Raw genomic sequence first — 18,926 nt, 5'->3', positions numbered from 1 at the left:
TGAGAACCATAATTCTCATAAGCCATATGAGAGGTCTGTCTTCACTTTTTTACTATCACTGCTTCAAATCCTCTTAATTAAGTGCTTGTATTATCTAGAGGCAGAAAATTAGTAAGTACAATTTATCTATCTAGTTTCTACAAAAATTCTTCTGGCATCATGAACTGAAACACAGATGTCAAATGCTGACTGAAATCTCATGTTATGTATACTATACAGTGACTTTGTTTTTTTAAATCTTGTCAGATGGCACAAGCAGGCAGTCAAGTGTGCCATGCCTGAGAAAAATGTCATTAAGTAAGCATTAAGTGACATTCAGAAAAGTTAGCACATGGAATTTTCTTTTACCTTTCCGTTCTATTTCTTTCTTTAAATGGAAGTCAACAGCAACTGTATGTCTCTCATGATTACTCTGAGTTAAGAAAAAATATCCTTCCTTGCTGAGAAAGCAAAATCTGTAACAGTAGAAGCTATATTAAATATTATAATATTAAAATAGGAATCTTGTATTATACCCCTCTAGTTTTGTTCTACCTCTGGACGTCGGTACTAGAGGCTTTAGAGGAAGGTACATACACTTCTGGGTGCATAGTCATACACTGAGAAGCTGGTAGGAAAAGTTTTCTTCCAGACATTTGTATTCTTAGAAGCTGCTGGCATATTAGATTGATTTTCACTTATATTTTTTCCTCACAATTGATAAAACTTCAGAGTGTATTTTTATTATTCATACACGTGCCTCATTATTTTTGGAAAAGTAAGTACTCTGCTTCCATAATATTTTGTATACTTGAGTTTGGCAGGGAATATATCGTGTAAAAGAGTTATTTCCTTAAATGCAGAAGTTGCTTAAGTATGGTTTTCAGCACAGATGTAAGGAAAGCAAGAGATATATTTGATTTTCATATAAACATATTTACAACCAAGGAGACGTGAGAAGAAAAACAGTGTGGGCATTAAGGATTAGGTAAAAGTATTTCTGGTATTGGAACAACTATTTATTTCTGAATATTGAGTACTAGTAAGACTGGTACTAAATAGGATCTATACTAACAGGAAAACCTGAGTTCTGGTAGTACGTTAAATAAAGCACAGTAGCACAAGAATGTTTCACCAGAGGAAAAAAAAAGCCATTTATCATTACTCTGCAACACTAGCCTGATTTATGTAACTTTCTTCAATAATCTTTCTAGGACTAGTTTATTGTTTTGCATAAAAACTAAGCTTCCCAGTTCTTAAGTGTTTAAACAAGATGTACTGAAGATGGAAGGGCCAAGGTGGGAGCCCAGAGAAGATGAGTGAGCAGCATGCTAGATTCAATTTGTTTGTACTTGGTTGACCTGGCTTTTGAAGTAATTTCCCAGACTACGTCTTAAAACCTCTCTGAACCTCTCTGCCTTGCTTCTTGCTTGGTGCTGCTGCCATTAGTTCTGGCAATCAAATTAATACTGCTATGCTTGGCGAGTAACTCCTTCCTCTGGCCATTCCCACTACTGCTTAGATTCAGGAATCCCTGCTAACAAACAAAAGATAAAGGATGTGAGCAATCATGACATTCCTCTCTCCATGCCCCTTGACTGGAATGTGCCCAGTGCATAGACTGGGGAGAGTTGAAAACCTTTGTTGCCACTGAGGAAGAAGAGAGAAGATGCTTTTTGTATGTAAAGCCCTAGAAGTGTTTGCAAACAATGTGAAATCATTGTAGAATTAAGAGAGAATTCCATCCACTCAGGCCATATTAGCCACTACAAAAGGGTCTGAGCAACTGAAAGTGTTGAATGCCACACTAAAGGGGGCTGGATTTATATAGGAGTTACAATTGTGAAAAATCATTATTTTCATTAGGAACAAAGGTAAAACAGACTGGCAACTCACTGACACACGTTTAAACCTCAAAGTATCATGAGGCTCATTTTACTTGTTTTATTAGGAGAAAATAATGACCTTTAAAAGGCAGAGAAATCAGTTATATAATATAGAAATTAGCCAGTAATTAGTAATTAGAAATATAGTATATTAGAGCAACAAGGAACAGAGTTGGTGTAAAAGAGGTAAAAGACCAGATAAAAACTGAAATTTTTGCAGAACTGGTAACAAGATTATTTAGCCAAATGTAGAAGAGTACACCAAAGAGAGAATAACACAGAACACCCAAGAGGACTTTCCAACTTCACCTTTAATGATTCTTATTGATGATAGATAAGACTGAAACTTTCTACATCATCAGATGTATGTAATGCTGCAGTTTCTGTTAATCAATAACCACAATTCTAGTTTTAGATACGATCATAATTTTCTGTGTTTGGTGTAGGACACTAGTAGTATTAGGCATACTAGCATGCTACTTTGTGATCTTCTAACCTGTTAGCAAATCCAAAACAAATTAAGCTGTGGAAAAGAAGAGTTAAGCATGTGCTTTGTTTATCTGAGTAGTGTAGACGCAACTGAAATGCCCTTGGAGCATGCAGACACTGAAAAGCTGCAGTTCTTCAGACTGAGACACTTTGATTCAGCAATGAATCAAGACCACCTTATGGGTTACCTGTGTGAGAGAATGTGCAGAAGGTAAGAGCTGTAACACTGGAGGTGGAAGAAGTTGAGTTTGAATACATCAGAAGCAGATCTCCTTAAATCTCAGACTTGTTGCAATGTGCAAAAGTGTCCAAGAACTGCCTTTTTCCTCTGAAACCTGCAGTAAGTAGTTGTGTCATTGGTACAGCTACATGTGGTATCCTTTGACCTGTGTTGTTGATTGAAACATTCGATTTAATGGTGTTTTGGGAATGCCCTTGTCTCCTCCTTAAAAATGAAAACAGAGCAGTACAAAGAGCAGCAAATACTGCTAGCAGAAACACTTGTCACTTTTCTTCTTGAAACCCTTGCAGGGAGTGGAGGGGGAGCTGAACAAACGTCCAAGCTAACAGGATGATGAGAGCTTTGATATTCTTACTGTGTATAAGCTGTAGTTGATTTATGTTGGTTTCAAATTGTCAATTGGTTTTGAAAATTTAGGCTTGGAGTTTGGGAGTTCTGGGAAGATCATAATATGACCAGTAGTAATTTGCTAATTTATAATAATTATGAATATACCTCTTTGATCCTATAATTGTTTCTTACAACTTCTGTTGTTAAGGGTGTAATAAGAAATAGTCAAAATATTGAATAAAAAATGGAGTCTGGGTTAGCTATCCATATTCCCTCAAAACAGTGCAGAAATTGGAAATCTGTTTTGTATACATTTCTTTTTAACATACCTGCTTAAATTTTAAAATTTAAGATATCTGGATAAAACTTGGAAAGACAAAATAATTAGAATGGAGCTATGTTGAAGAATAATTAAGAAGGCAAAAATTAACACAGATAATACCACACACAGATATTCCATGCAATTAATTTCTATAAAATACCTGTAAAACTAAGAGCCTAATCAGTAGAGTCTGATAGGCTTATAAATGGGAATAGCTGTGAGTAGTTTTATAGGGTCCCTTCATCTTCCTCTTCCCCACCTTCACAACAATAGGCTTTTTGCTTCAGTAAATAAACCAAACACCAATTAGGCTAACAGAAAATTTCCATATGAAGAAACTGTTTAGTTATTGACTGTTCCATGGCTTTTGTACTTTCCTATGGAGTAGTCAATAATTTTATTTTTGGACAAGAAACTTGACAGCTAAACCAGCTGTCTGGTCTGGAAGGACAGATCCTGTCCCTCTCAACAGCCTGTGAGCACTCAGGTTACCTAATCAATCATGCTTATTTTGATATGTAAGGAATTTTACCACTCAATGGGAGGGAAAGAGTCTTTCTGGCCCATAGTGCTGATAGCATTTATATTTTCAGTCAAGTATTTTATTGTATTTTTAATATAAAAATTTTGTTGAATAAATTGCTGATGTTGCAGTTCTGGTTCTTATAAATACAGGATTTAAGATTCAATTATAAGACTTAAAAATGTAGCTAGATGAAATAAATTCAGAATTCTAGATTTGAGCTCTAACACATAGTAATCTAGAAAACATGTTTCACTTCTATTTTTATCGAACTGTATTTTGCTGCTGGGTTAAAAGTAATTTAGTGACTTTGAATACAGTTGTGGATTGGTGTGATTTCTAGTATTCTTTAGTCAACGATACTCAAACTCTCAGAAAAGATTTCTGTTGCTGTAATTTTCTTTTTCATTTAATTCAAACTTGCTTTAAATTTATTTTGGTTTTGAGGCTTTTCTAATTTATTTATTAATCTTTAGTATCCATGTCTCTATTTAGGGTATTCTTAAATGTAATACTGTGGTTAACATAAACACTGAATTCACATATCAGGATTATGGCTGAAATATAAACATCTGAAAGGAGTCTGATAATGGCTGTCTTTACCTCTCAGCAGGTTCTTTCTGTTGTCAGCCATTTTCTTAGTTTTTGTGTAAGCTTCTACTGCTAATCATATATCTAGAAAGCAGAGTTTAAATACATTATAAAATGTTGTTAAAGTACCTTATAATTTTACAATTAATTTCAAAGAGAAAAAATTACTCCTGAAAGTAAAAAAATAAAATCAGCAGTCTATTTTAGCTCTGAATATTCATTAGTTATGGGAGTTTATTGGAAAAAAAGGGATTTTCAATAACAGAAAATTATGTTTTTCCACCTAAAAAACCCCACAAAAAATACTAAATGCAACACAAAGTCTTGAGTTTTACTGTTACAGCAATGAGTTAAATGTCTTTTGCAGAAAGCAAATATTTTCCAGAAAAAAATATTTTTTCAAGCACATATATGTCAAATATACATCAAAATGTATATAAAAAGATTTTTATCAAAGACATATTTAATTAAGTAATTGTAACCATTCCATTAATCACATTTTAAAATCACCTGGGTGCTGTCTTGACCAACTTCCAGCCAGAGTAATCACTGCAATTTATCTTAAATCCTTCTATCCTTTTTGTAATAGAAGATAGTTTCCTTTCAGATCTGCTTTGTATAGACATGTGAATTACTAAACTGTTAGTCTATTTTGGTTCAGAGTGGCTATATTTTCATAGTAGACTCAATTATTTCTGTTTACAGTTCTTATCTGAATTTAAGATGTAAAGTTCCATGATGCTATTGAACTGCATAACAATTGATGTACAAAATAGTGCGACTGTGCTTGAGTTGATTATCTAAGATGTACTGAAACTGATGTTATGCTAATAATAAATGAGAAAAACTACGTAAAATAAAAAAGAAAATTAACTGGGAAATATGTACTAAATATCTGGGTGCCAAAGTGTGACATTCAAAAACAAAGAATATACGAAGTTAATTGAATTGCTGCAAGTCAGGGAGCTCCAAGAAATGAGAATAATAATCTATGATAAAATGTATCACACCAGACTGGAGTTTGTGCTACTTAATTCTGTGCCAGGCAGAATAGGCACAAAAAGGACATTATTCACATTTGAAAGATAACAAGGGTAAAGAGATGGTTCCAGCTAGATGGAAACATGTTTGCTAGATCAATTTGCTAAGCTATTGACCTTGAAATATCTCTACGCAAGGAGAAAGGATAGATCTGAAGTCCCAGTGCAGTGCTTGCATGGAGCCTGCTTAAATGTGTAGGATACAAAATGAAGAATCAGGACCTTTGTCCGTCTGCTTCAGGGGGCTGGTTCAGAGGCCACCAAGCATCCCCAGACTCAGGGGCAGGAGAGCTGGCTGGCCCCTTGCCCCCCGTGCCTCCTGCCCAGCCCAGCTCTCCTGTACTGCAGCAGCTTGGGAAGGGTCCTCCTGGGACATCCACCAGAGAGCTGCTCCCCATCGTTTAGCAGGGCATGCCTTAGGTGGAGGATTCGCCCAGAGTTTACTGTTATCATTTATAATTCTGACTGTAATGATGAGGCTTGTGGTTTTAGCACTGTGTATCTTTTCTTCAGTTCGGTCTCTGGGAGTGCTTCTTTTTTATTAAATGGGTTGATTTTCTTTGATAGCAGCCCCAAAGTTATCAGTGGAAATTCTGACAGTTTATCAACCTTTTCCTAAACAACAGATTTGTGGTTTTGAGGATTTTTGCCATGTGTCATGCAAGAAAAAAACTGTGTATCTCTATCAGATTTCCCCAAGGCACTGCATTTTTTTAATTCTTTTTTTTTTTTTTTTTCAGTATCTTAACTACATAATTTCTTGCAGTTAATTTTAGTGAATAGAACTGTGACTTCAAGCATCTGTATTGCAAGTAGTATATATAAAGGATTTGGATGGATATGTAGCACACCACAATTATTCTGTAAAAGCTGGTTCTGCACAATGAAGCTAACCAAAGTAGGGTCAGGACCTTGTGGTCTCAGCATAGGGAGGTTTCCTTTGTAAAGCCTTCAGCTATACTTGTAGTGAGAATGTTACTAAAACATGAAATTACCTCTGTAGCCCTTCTAACCTATTGTATTTCTGACTGTCTTTTTTTCGCAGTAAAGTCTTTGGTTACAAGAATTAATACTGATTTAGTGTTAGGCAATATAATATTTTCTTTAGTAATACATCAGAAGGAATATTCTCCTCCTCCTGCAGACGGAAATCATTGTTTTACCAGAGAGTTCACTGACAGTCTGGAATCAGCTAATAATTACAGGAAATAACAAGAAAAAAAAAAATTAAAAAGCAGTTTTGAAAATTTAATCCTTACTTCTGAACAGAGTGATGAGGTACCCATGATGTAATGATGTTCATTTTCATAATACAAGAAGTAGAATGGTTAAATTATTGCAGCAAACGTATTCTACTAGTAGTATTCAAAGATAATTGAAAATGACATTTAGACAAAATTATCAGATAAAGTCTGCATAAAAAAACCCTCTCATTTTCCCCCTAAAAGAGTATATTGTCCTAGGTGTTTGCCTTGAATATATATAGATTTTCCATTTAATAACCTTAAGTATGATGCTGAAAAGAAGTTTGGAATTGTGTTTCTTCCAGAGTCAGTTTATGTTAAGGAAAAAAAGTCATCTATCTTAACATCCAAACATACACAATTTTGCCATGAAGTTCAACTTGTGTTATCACAACAAAATTTATCTGGCATATCTTTTTTCTTCAAACTATGTAAAATCTTCAAAAAATGTTATATTCATTTCCTCATATAGAGTATCTTAGATCCATTAAATTTCAGAGAACCAGGATGCATCGTCCTGGTTCTCTCTTGAGTGACATATGTCATCAGGTAAAAAACAATTCTAGTGTTTTGCATACTCCTCAGTTTAATCTGAAGCAACTAGCTAATGAATAATATCTGCACTTTACTTAGTTTGAATATGATTTTCTAAAACCAAAATTCAAAATACTGTGGCATAGTTTTCTGTATCTAAGAGATGATAATTTAAATTCTCTTCTGGTAAACAGGCTGACTTTCAGTTTTGAGAATTGTAAAGAAGTAACTAGGGCGTTTTTAGGATGAAGTTAGAAATGTCTCCTTTCGTACTTCTAAGCTAGTTTCTAGTCACATAAATTTAAGTAATGCTATGCTAATGCTATGCTAAGGAAACACCTGTAAAATGAAAATAACTTCAAGAGTTCTAATAATTCATAGACATTAAAGATCTTCAGAAATGGTCACAGAAATTTTTGACTCCAGAATAGTTCCAAAATAGATAATTGTCTTATGAAATGATCTAAATTTCTCATACAGTTTCAATTGAATTATTTTTTGTTTCTTTTATGGAAATGTTACATATTGTTATTCTGCTGTTGAACTGGTTTATGTGGTGAAGTTGAAGTTGTAAATAATGTTAATTTGTTGCATATTTTCTGTAAAAGTTAATTCAAATTAACCTTACAAGCAAGCAAAGAGGTAATTTCTTACAGTATTTACAATGCGATATGACAGACATAAGTAACATGTTTTCTAATTACTCTCTCTTTGAGAATGGAAGCACAATATCTAAAGAGCAAAAGAATTGAGTTTTTCTATTCCTTAGGAGTGGTTTGCATGCTCAGGATCTCCCTGCAGCCTTTTTTTCCCCTAGTTGCAATATAACAAGGGTAAAGCTGCTGAGGAAATACATTTTAGGGAAAACTAATGTTTTCTAAGCAGTTTAACTTGCCTACGGAGGGATAAGGAGATAGTGGTATCTGCATCTTGCAGATTTGTTTCCCCTTTAGCTAGACATGAATCAGCAGAAAATTTTTAGACAATTTATCAGCTGAGCTCATATATATATTGTACAGGGATTGTCCAAGATGTGTCCTAATAATCAGAGAAAGCAAGAGATTAAGAAAAAAGATTACAGGACCTTCCCTCAAATCATGATTGATTTTGGAGGCTATGCTCTGATATCTATGGATTTAAGGACTTATAAAGTGGAATCATACAAAGATATATTTATATCCTGTTCTTGAGCAATTGTGTTACTCATGGTCCTTAGGCACTTCTGCTTACAGGAATAAGCACTCATCAGATGGCCCATGTGTCAATCCAGCTGTTCTCTTCAGCATGAATTCTTCTGAAGGTGCTGTGTCCCAGGACAAATTTGATGAAAGTCATATTTAAATGTTACATAGAGAAAGTAGGATTAAGAGGGAAGTTCATATCTCTGTTCTCAAACCATCAGGTATGCTGAAATGCTTAAGAGGCTTTTGAGCTGAAACAAAGTGTAATGGTAACAGAAATTCTGTGATAAGATGGTGGCCTTTCCATCTTTTTTATTTGTTTTTGTTTTTATGAGAGACCCAAAGATTAAAAACAAATTATGGAAATGTAGGTTAAAATCCAGGTTAAATGAGAACTCTTTAAAGTGCATATTGTTTGACTTCCTAGGTTGTGTTTCCAAAGTAACGTCTCAAAGAAGCCCAAATTACGTAGAATAATGAGAGACAAGAGAGGATTTCTTAAAACAGAAATCCTTCCTTGCTGCCCTCTTTAAAGAATAGGCTGCTGCCTGGATGGCAGGACTGTATGAAGTACAAGAGATGTTGAGTGTAGTGGTGACAGAAGTGGCATGTGAGCCACTTGAGGAGCAGGAACAAATATAGGAAGCACACTTTGATTCTGTTTATCCAACATAAGTAGTATTCACTAGAGTTAGAAGACCAAGAAGGACCAGAAAGAGAATTAAGAGTTATTACTGAAACTGAACCTACTGAACAAGTGAGTTAACTGTAGTCAGGATCACCAGTTCGTCATAACAAACAAGCTGGAGTTCCCCAGGAGATAAAGCACTGGTGATACTGTTAAATGCAGTTGCACATTAGATTCTGAAGCCCTGGACACCTGCATTTTTGTAATCATCCTGATTTGAACAGCTCAGATATTTTACAATGAAGAGTGTCCATGATGATGCGTCTTCAGGAGACTTGCACAGTGTTCTGGAGTGCTAAATTATTGCTGATTTCTATTTTAAATAGATTTTCTTCGTTCTGTATAAGACAGTCAAAGCGTTAATGTGTGGCAGTTAAAAAGATGCTAGGAAGTTTGAGAAGATCTACATCAAGAGTTTACTACCCACGATCACAAAGCCAGTCTGTGGACCTGTTTCTCTAAAGTGAAACTTGGTGACTGACTCTGCCTTGTTTTAACTAATAGTTAAAAATCTGGTCAGCAGTATGAAGGGGAATTTGGGCAGCAAATGTTTCAAGTAAGTCTTAGAAAAAGCTTTGTTTTATTTCTGTTTTGACTGCTTTTCTGAATTACTTTCATGTCAGAAAAAGGGGACTGATTCTACCTTTAATTCTCATTAAAGGGTTGTTCTTTTGAAGAATTTATTTATTTAACTTCATATTATACAGACTCATATTTCTTCAAGATCTTTTCTTTTGTTCAAAAATTGTTGGGAATATTCTGGCTACATGAGAGCATTCTATGGTTCACCTATAACTTGTTAAGGTATGTTGGAATCATCAGATCTTGTAACAAGGTGAAGTCCATCCACAGGACACGTAAGATTTTCTATTAATTTCAATTTTTAGTCAGTTATAGCTGTTGCACCCGAGCCATATGCTATATATATCTGGATCTTTCTTCTACCTCACTTAATCTGTCAGAATCAACTAGAACCATGGAAAAGATAATTTTACTTTAATATTCAGACTATGAAAACTCTTGTTAAAAATCTTAGTTACTTTCCTTGATAGATAATAGAAATTAGTAATCTTCATTTTTAAAGTAGATGTCTAGCTATACAGTACATGAGGCATACTACTGAAGGACACAGGCCAGTGGTGGTAGTCATTTGTTATTAGGAAATGTCATGTCCCAGAGTCCTGTTCCAATGACTTGATGATTTGGAGTAGAAGCTCTCTCTATGAGTAGTGACTTTAAGATAGCTTTTGATGAGATATTATGAGGCACCTGCTTGGCCATTATAAACTTTATATTTTCACTCCAGTGTGTAACACATCTTGGACTGCCTTTTAAGAATTTTTTTGAGGTGATGCTTAGATTTGTTCCTGTGTTGTTTTGTCTTTTACTTTACCTTAAACAACAGTTTTTTACCCACTGTGTTTTTCATACGAGACACGAGATTTTAAACAGTGTCTTTGTGATTTTGAACAGTCTTTGGAATAATATGGCAACTTTATATACCTCAGCAGAAAGTTTGCAGTTCTCTCTCCTTTCAAAATTTGTAAAATTTGGTCCTGACTTAAAGTAAGATTAAATAAGAACACTTAGTTCCCTAGGCTGGATAAAACTATCTTTGTGAATTAATTCTGCATCAGTAACACCTTGATTTCAGAACAGATATCAGTGCAGCTGAAATTAGAGGTTATCTTGATCTTCCAAAAGTCATATTGTATGAAAAAGAAGATCAGAACAAGAGGCTACTTCATGTTTTGAAACTGGCTGCAGGAACAGATTTTTTTGTAGGAAGACAAATTTGTTGACAAGCTAATTCTCAAGCTCACTAAAAGACCCAAATACTTCTGAAGAGCTGTCTTACTGCTTTTTACTTTACAAAATATTTGCAGGTCCTATAAATTCTCCTTGATGTAATCCCAGAATATTTTGTAGTGCTATGCTATATTTATTTCATATTGTGCACTTAAGGAGTTCTTAAAAAAATTGCACCATACGCCAACATAGGTGAAACAGTTGATTTTTTGTCTTTTGATTTGGCTTGCCTCCGGACTATCTCCCTCTAGGTTTCCAGTTGTCCTTAGACAGTGATCTATTGGTGACTTCTGCATTACTGCTGCCATTGCAGTTTCTTCTTCAGCTCCTGGATCAACTTGACCCATAGGATGACAGAGTAATTTGGGTTGGAGGGGACCTCAGGAGCTGTCTAGTCCAACCGCCAGCTTAAAGAAGGGTCAGCTGTGAGATCAGTACAGGCTACTCAGGGCTTTATCTGGTCAGGTCTTAAAAACATTCAAGGATGAAAACTGCACAACTTCTCTGGGCAATTGGATCCACTGCTTCCCTGTACCTATGGTAAAAATGTGCCTTCTTACACCAGTCAGAACTGCTGTGAATTGCTTGGCTCTGTCTTTTTGACATCCTCCCTGTATGGCCTGGCAGGTTGCTGTTACATACTCCCAAAGCCATCACTTCTCCAGGCAGCACAAGCCCAGCTCCCCCAGCCATCTCAGTGGCCCTCCAATAAACTCCTTCTAGTTTATTGATGTCATTGTTGTACTTTGGGTTTCAAAACTGGATACAATATTCTAGATGTGATCTAATGACTGTTGAGTAAAGGGGAATAATCACCCCCTTGATCTAGTTATGTTCCAGTCAGTACAACCAAGGCTGCCTTTCCTCGCTGCAAGGGCCTACTGCTGACTTGCTTGATTTTTCTCATTGTTCAGTTTTCATTTACTGATTTATCAGTAGGATGCTGTTTGCAACATGGCTTAGTCCCATAGTGAAATCAAGTTTTAGAAGCTCCTTTGTAAGACTGTATATGTGAGCACTGGTTAGTGAAATGGATAAACAGATGGCACCAAACCACTAAGGGAAAGATGTGATGACATTTGAAGTAGGTTTTTTTCACATGTTCAGTAGAAATATGGATGTTCGTTTTTACCAACATGTTTGAATTGGTAGCATAACTTTACTGGAGATTAGGATGGTTTAGAAGGAGGGTTTTGCAAATCAGATTACAGTCAATTCTTTTTCTTCAAGGTAGAAGTATATTGGAATGTTCTGAATAATGGGAAAAGATTACATTGGATAAGGAATGGGAGTAAGGAATGGATGTACAGGGAACCACTGTACATCCAGCTAGATTTACCGGTTCAGGCACCCTACTGCTCAGAAGTAGCAACACCATGTGTATTGCTCTCTTTTACACTAATGCAAGACAAGAATGCCAAGAAAGGCACAGCAGGGCCAGGGTCAGGTGATCAAGGGGTGCCTAATGCAAAGCAAGAACTGGCTGAAGGGAGAACAGGGTTGGAACAATGCCAATGGGACTCATCAGAAGCAAAATATGGGTCTAAGAAAGCAGGATCCAAGAATTAGGATTAAAAAGGAGGAAGATAGGATAGAATCCAGGACTACAAAGCAAAATTCAGGATCATCAGCCAAGAATGAGTCTGAGCTAGAACTGGTTGCAGCTCCATATTGAGAAGTCCAAGGCAACTGTGGAGCTTATTATATACCTAATACCAGAGCAGTGCAAGAATTAATCTCTCTGGTCAGTCTTTAAGTCTCCCAAGGGATTGATGGATGCCATGTGCAGCTGATAGCTAAAGCAGGGCTGGCAGAGTCTGACCTGGCTAGCTGTACCTCAGTTGCCTTGATGGAGTCTGGCAAGAGTGACAAATGTAAGCACAGATTATTGAGTTGGCTAAGTATGAATTACATTCATCATAGCCTTCATTTTGGGTTTGTGTGTATGCAGGCTACAGATAAACATATGATCTTTCTACGTATTATTTGTATATGGTATTTTGTAAAAATTACTTAGAATCTTTTGCTTTACATAAATGTAATGTTATTGTTGTAAATATTAGTAAGTATTTGGTTTAATTTTTAATGGCAGACTTCATTAGGCAGCCATTAGCAAAGGTTTTAGAAAGAATCAAACAATACAATAACATTCATTCAAATTATGTGTGGTAACTAAAATTTGCAATGCCTTTAGAGGCTGTGAACTTGCACCAAAAGCTACAGTTGAAATTACAGAACATTTCATACAATTGCTGTGCCCTGGCTGCTCGAGAGCTTTTGTCAGTGAGGCAAAGAACTATTGAAACAGTCCAGAATGGTTCTTTAATCTTCTTGTAGTAGCACAATGGACAATTGTCTGAAACATCTTCCCAACATTTTGATCGGTAAAAACATTGAACAGATTTGCATGTTCCTATGTAAATGCTAGCAAACAAAAACTGATGAGTAGTCTATTTAATTAAAAAATAAAAAGAAAATAAAATAGAAAGACGGTTGGAAATCACCAACAATTTCAATTGCCTGGACAACTGCATGACTGTATATTCCAAAATGGAAGACTGGTAACAATAGATTAAAGCAATATGAATCACTTTAAAACTCCCTTTGTATTAGAAGTTCCAAAACAATTTCTTTTGAGAAATAAGTATCAGAGCAGTTGTAGCTCTATGTGGCCTCTCAGTCATACAGTGGTAGTTCACAAAGAGTTCAAAACATCTGCAGAGGTTGTTGTATTAGGAAGCAGAGCAGGTATCTGTTTTTCAGCTTTAATGATCTTGAATTTGTCACTACAGGAAAGTAATCTATTGCAGTTACAAGGTATTGGCACAAACACGTACGTGTCACTTTGTTAGGGTCTCCAGATAATTATTTTACTAATGCAGAGGAATGGGCTTTTCGAAACTTTAAAACTTGTTTGATAGAATCCATAATAATGAAATTTATCCCATTCTTCAACACAGAAAAATAGGACAAAATCATCTTACTATTAAAAATAAAAAAGCGGCTTTTAATCAACCCCTCTGCCTGCAGCAGACTTCCTATTGTTGAAACAGCTTGAAGAGGCTGGGTACATTTACTGCTTTATGGGTCATAAAGTTCAGAATGCTGCCTAAATTATATGAGTCTTGATTGGGTTGGAAATGAAAATTTAACCTTACTCCAATAAAAGAGACATATATTTCCAGCATGGGGAAAGCCAGGATATAATTCTTCTACTGCCATGGCTGTTATTTAAAAACAAAAAGAGAAAAAAAATTAAAAAGAAATTTAATTAACCTGCGTAGTAGGCAGGTACACTTCACCACAGCCTGGTACTCCTGATTGTCCAAACCAGGGGAGCTATCAACACACATGAGGCTCCCTTACTGTCCTCGTGCTCATCTTTTCTTCTGAGGGAAACTGGGGCATACAGGGTAGTTGCTGGATCTGATGATCCAAACCTGTGGCCATGCTACAGACAGGATCCAGCCCCACAGGCTGCAGTTCTCCAGCAGTGCACATTCAGATGATGCAAACTCATACATCATGGTACGGAGGGACAGCAGTGGAGAGGGATGGGAAATGGTAGCAGTGTTTCAGATATAATGAGTGGATAACACTTGGTTAATAATGACTTTTCAGTCTAATAGTTGATCTTATGATATGTTGGTGACATTTAGAAAAAAAAAGTGAAATTTGGAGGAAGAAAACAAGTATATGAAATATGTGAAGATGTAATGCCTTGGGGCACCTTTAGCCACACGAAAACAGAAGAAAGAGTCATGCAAAATTGTGCAAAAATGGTTGCATTTTACAATGCGAGTATATGACATGAAAGAAATGAATACTTTTTAGAAATCAATTTTCACATAATGGAAGTGCCATTTTACTTTTGAGGCAGAAAGCAAAGGAGCACTTCAGAAACTGCCTTATATAGAATTGCAGTTTAAGAAACAAATGTAAAACTGAAATGCCAGCATGGCTTCTGTCAGACAAGCAGTATGTTTCCTTTTGTCTTCTGTGCTGCAGTTACTGAAACACTAACATGCAGTACGCTTACTATTATAATCCGTTTCCTAAACAAAATTAAGTCAGATATAAGGTCAAAAGTAGACCTTAGCAGTAGAATAAAGAGCAATTTGGAGCAGAGTTAATGGATGAATATGAGATATCTGAGCTTTGTCCAGCAAGAAAGACAATTTAGTTTAAGTTTCTAGATGTTACTTTGGTAGGCAGCTAGCAGATGCTGAGACTGTAACTCAGAAATTGTGTAAATACAACAAAACCCCCAAATATTTTATGTTAAGACATTTAATGAAGGGATCAGTTAACTTTCCCAATTTCAAATGTAAAACATCCCGAAATAGTAAGGGTCAAATAATATTTCTGTGCCATCTGACCCAATTGAAAACATTTGATGGGAAGTACCTTTACATACAACTGAGAAAAAAGAGACAAGGTAATGATCTGATGATCTTTTTTTCACATTATATTTCTGAAATTATTTACCTTTAAGTTGCTTTTTTTGCCATAGCAATTCTCAGTTTTCACCATATATCACAATATTGTTACTATTGCATTAGCTTTAAAGAAAATACAATAAGGTTGTTTTATTTATGAAAATGTCTGATTTGTTATATACATGTTCCTATGAAAAATGTATTTTAATAACTGATGTTCTGCAGGTGTGGAAATGAAACAGACAAAATGAAAACCATAGGTTTTTGAAATTTTCAGTGCGCTGCAGAATGACTCTTTAGAATAACTTTGTGAAATGCTGATACTGTTTGCTGCTTCATGTTGCTTGCATGTATTTAATTTAGAAGGGCTCCTTTTCATGGACTGCTTGGTAAGCTCAGTGTGGGATCTGCAGGTTGAGGTTTTTTATTCTCTGAATCACCACAAGTAATTATCTATCCCCTAACTGGAATGTAATTAGCGATTCCATCAATGATTTACACTATGATCTATCTTGTTTCCGCAACAGATACCTGCATTACATCTGTAATGCTGGCGGCGTGTCTCTTCTGAGGCCAGTAGCCACTGTCAGTATGACAGCTGTTGATACAGGCACATACAGCTTGGCTGTACATTAGCTCTGTTGGGAGGCAGTAGCAGCGCAGCCTTGGCAGGACAGGGTTTGGCACAGCAAGTACATCTGCTTGGGAGCCTCAGCAAATACTGAAGGCCTGAAGGCAGCTCTGCTCTACCCCTTCTGTAGTGCGTTGTGGTAGCCCAATACACCAGACTGTACTTCCCATTGTGGTAATTTTAGGCTAAATCAACCCAAACTACACTCATAACTTTGTCTTCAATGCAGAGTTATTCTAGGGAGGGTTAGGTGGATGAAACTAAATAGATAGGACTCAATATATACACATCTCACTACGCATAGTTATTTTTTTGTTCTCCAAAGGGCTACTTAGTTGCTCTTTTAAAAGGAGTTGCTGAAAAAGAACAATCCTTTTATTCTGGTATAATGTTCAATTATCTCTGATGATCAGGACAGCTGTTTAATCATTGTTTTTATGTCCCCAAATTAATCTATCAATAATAATATGTACTGTCTTCTTTATCAAGCAAAAATATTAATAGCATCAATAAAAACAGTAAATAGTACAATATTTAAACGTTGTAATCACAGAGATAGTCTGTGAGTTTATGGCTGGCTAAGTGCACTCTCACACTTAACGGCTGGGGAGGGCTTGAGTGGTTTGTCAATGAACACAAATACTGTAAATTCATACAGATCGGGAAGCCAGCTGCAGCATGGGCAACCATTTCACATAAGCATGTAGTTCAGGCTCTGCTTGGGCACTGTCTGCAACAGATGTCCAGTGTAACCTGCACAAGTATTTTTTCTTGTCTTTGTTTTATTTCCATGTCTTAAAATGGGCAAAATAACGTACTATTTCTAAGTGTAAAATTCATTTATGGTAAATAGGCACTCAAGTGCTATTCTGAAATGCTATTTAGACACTGCACAGTCTTTCAGAATATTTCGCAGTGTAACATTCCTTGCAAGAGAACAGAAGCAAATGCTCTGTGTGCTTCATGAAAGGCAGTTATTTTAAAACTATAAAAAAGGGACAAATTTGATAGCCAAACTTGGACACCCTTCTCTTCTGCAGGAGTACACGTCTGCCACTTTTCATTATGAATTATTTTCTCCAAGTGGCAGAGTCCAATGTTGCTATCCCCAAGAGTTCAAGCTACTGATGTATTATGAAGATTATTTTCTTCCATTGTTTTCTTTCAGTCCTGTCTGTGCTGCTCTTCACATCATTCCATACTGTCTTCTTTCCATGTCAGCCAAACAATTACCTGGTGATCATTGACAATGTCTTGCAGTACTATTTTTCTGAAAAGATTGTCAGTGGTAACCAATCAGATTTCTGTATACACAGAAATGTTTGTATATGAAGAGGAGAGGGAAAAATATCTTTCTGCTCTTTATTATATCAGCACACAGTCCAATGCAGAGTGGCACAGACTTAGCATTAATTTAGAGCTAACTTCTGTAACAAGAACAAATAGCCATAATATTTTGTTCAGATCTAACTTGAATAGCTCTGCACAACACTGCTTTATGTTGTATGGGCTTACTACTGATCACCAGTCACCTGACAGTTCTGTGTTTGGAATATACTATTAACAAGCTCAAATACTATTGTAATTTTTTAGTTTCTGAGGCATTTGTGCATTGTCAGTACAAACTATCTCTAGTCCCACCCCATCCTTTCAGACTTCCCAGCCCAGCAGTTCAGCAAGATGTGGGGTTTGTTTGCACAGCTACATTGCTTTGTCTTTTGATTTGATAATCTCATCTGTCTGTTTACTTAAAAAAAAATAAAATAATGTTAAGATTTGTCAACTAAAAGTTCTTGTAAATAGGCTAGGCCCTAAAAGAGACATGTATTTTATAGATAGCATGAAGCACATTCTGTCCGCTGTTCAACCTTTCGTGAGCTCAGTTATCATGGGCAAGTCACTAAGTCTCTCTTTTTTGCTTTCTGCACTGGTGAAACAGTTGTGGTAAGAATATTCTATGATGGTTTAATGTCTGCTAAAGTTTGTGAAACCTTTGGAAGAGCTGGAAGTTTTGTACAAGTCACACTATGGATGAAGCTGAGGAGCTAATATCTTGAATGGGATAGCAAAGCAGAGTAAAAATAATAGAAACCAAGACATTACTTGTATTCTGTAGCACTTAAAAACCTCATTATAAAAATTCAGGCAGTCTGGCGGCAAAGGCAGTTTAGATAGCATCAGGGACCAGCTCCATAGCTGATTGTGGTAAAATGTCACTGACAACATCTGTATCTTTGTTCCTTTCCTCTTACAGTATCGGTCAGGACGGGAGGCTCAGCGAGGCTCAGACAATGTTTCCAATAAGTCTTCAGATAGCGATGTCAGTGATGTCTCCGCTGTGTCACGGACAAGCAGTGCTTCACGTTTCAGCAGCACAAGCTACATGTCCGTCCAGTCAGAGCGTCCAAGAGGAAACAAGAAAATAAGGTGAGCACAAGGAGCTGTAGTGCCAGCCATAGCCATGTAATTTAAGTAACTTAATATTTGTCGATATTTGTATTTGAAATTAATATTTTGTCTAGGTTGAAATTTTAGGGAATTTGCAAAATACTGGTTTAAGTGTCTTCTTCATCTAATGCTTTTTGAAGTCTTCATGATATTTGTTTTTAGCCAAGTTTTGTGATCTTGGGTTATACTAACATACACTAAAATAACAAACATATGCTGTCAACAAGCATTAGACACACTTAGATTTGCACTTTCTGAAAACCATTTTGTAAAATACTTATTGGCTGAAAAGACAGTTTAAATTGAAAATTTGTGCCAGCAATGTCAGAGGCATCTTAATTTCCTTTTAAACTAGAGCTGCTGAACTTTTAGAGAAGTCTTATTTAATACTTACACAGACCAATTCAATTTATTTAGCACTTACACTAGTCCAATTTAACTGTAGGTGTGCCACCATTGAACTACTTTTTAACAAGATGTACATAGTGTATCTGTGAGCAAAATGCAGCATCTCCTTTGCCTGTGCTCTGTGCACACTCAGAAGAGCTTTG

General features: G+C 36.0%; 1 protein-coding gene across 29 annotated transcripts in view; it reads left to right on the top strand.

The window, feature by feature from the left end:
- RIMS2 (regulating synaptic membrane exocytosis 2) overlaps nucleotides 1-18,926 on the top strand; it is a 500,381-nt gene that overhangs the window by 402,778 nt on the left and 78,677 nt on the right. For all 29 annotated transcript variants that reach the window (XM_074814158.1, XM_074814086.1, XM_074813314.1 and 26 more), the window contains one exon: nucleotides 18,182-18,354. In XM_074814158.1, the coding sequence (XP_074670259.1) occupies nucleotides 18,182-18,354 (173 nt within the window). The remainder of the gene's footprint in view (nucleotides 1-18,181; nucleotides 18,355-18,926) is intronic.

The sequence above is a fragment of the Strix aluco genome, chromosome 1 (genome assembly GCF_031877795.1).
Source record: "Strix aluco isolate bStrAlu1 chromosome 1, bStrAlu1.hap1, whole genome shotgun sequence".
In the NCBI taxonomy this organism is placed as follows: domain Eukaryota; kingdom Metazoa; phylum Chordata; class Aves; order Strigiformes; family Strigidae; genus Strix; species Strix aluco.
This window is presented reverse-complemented; position numbering and strand designations above follow the sequence as displayed.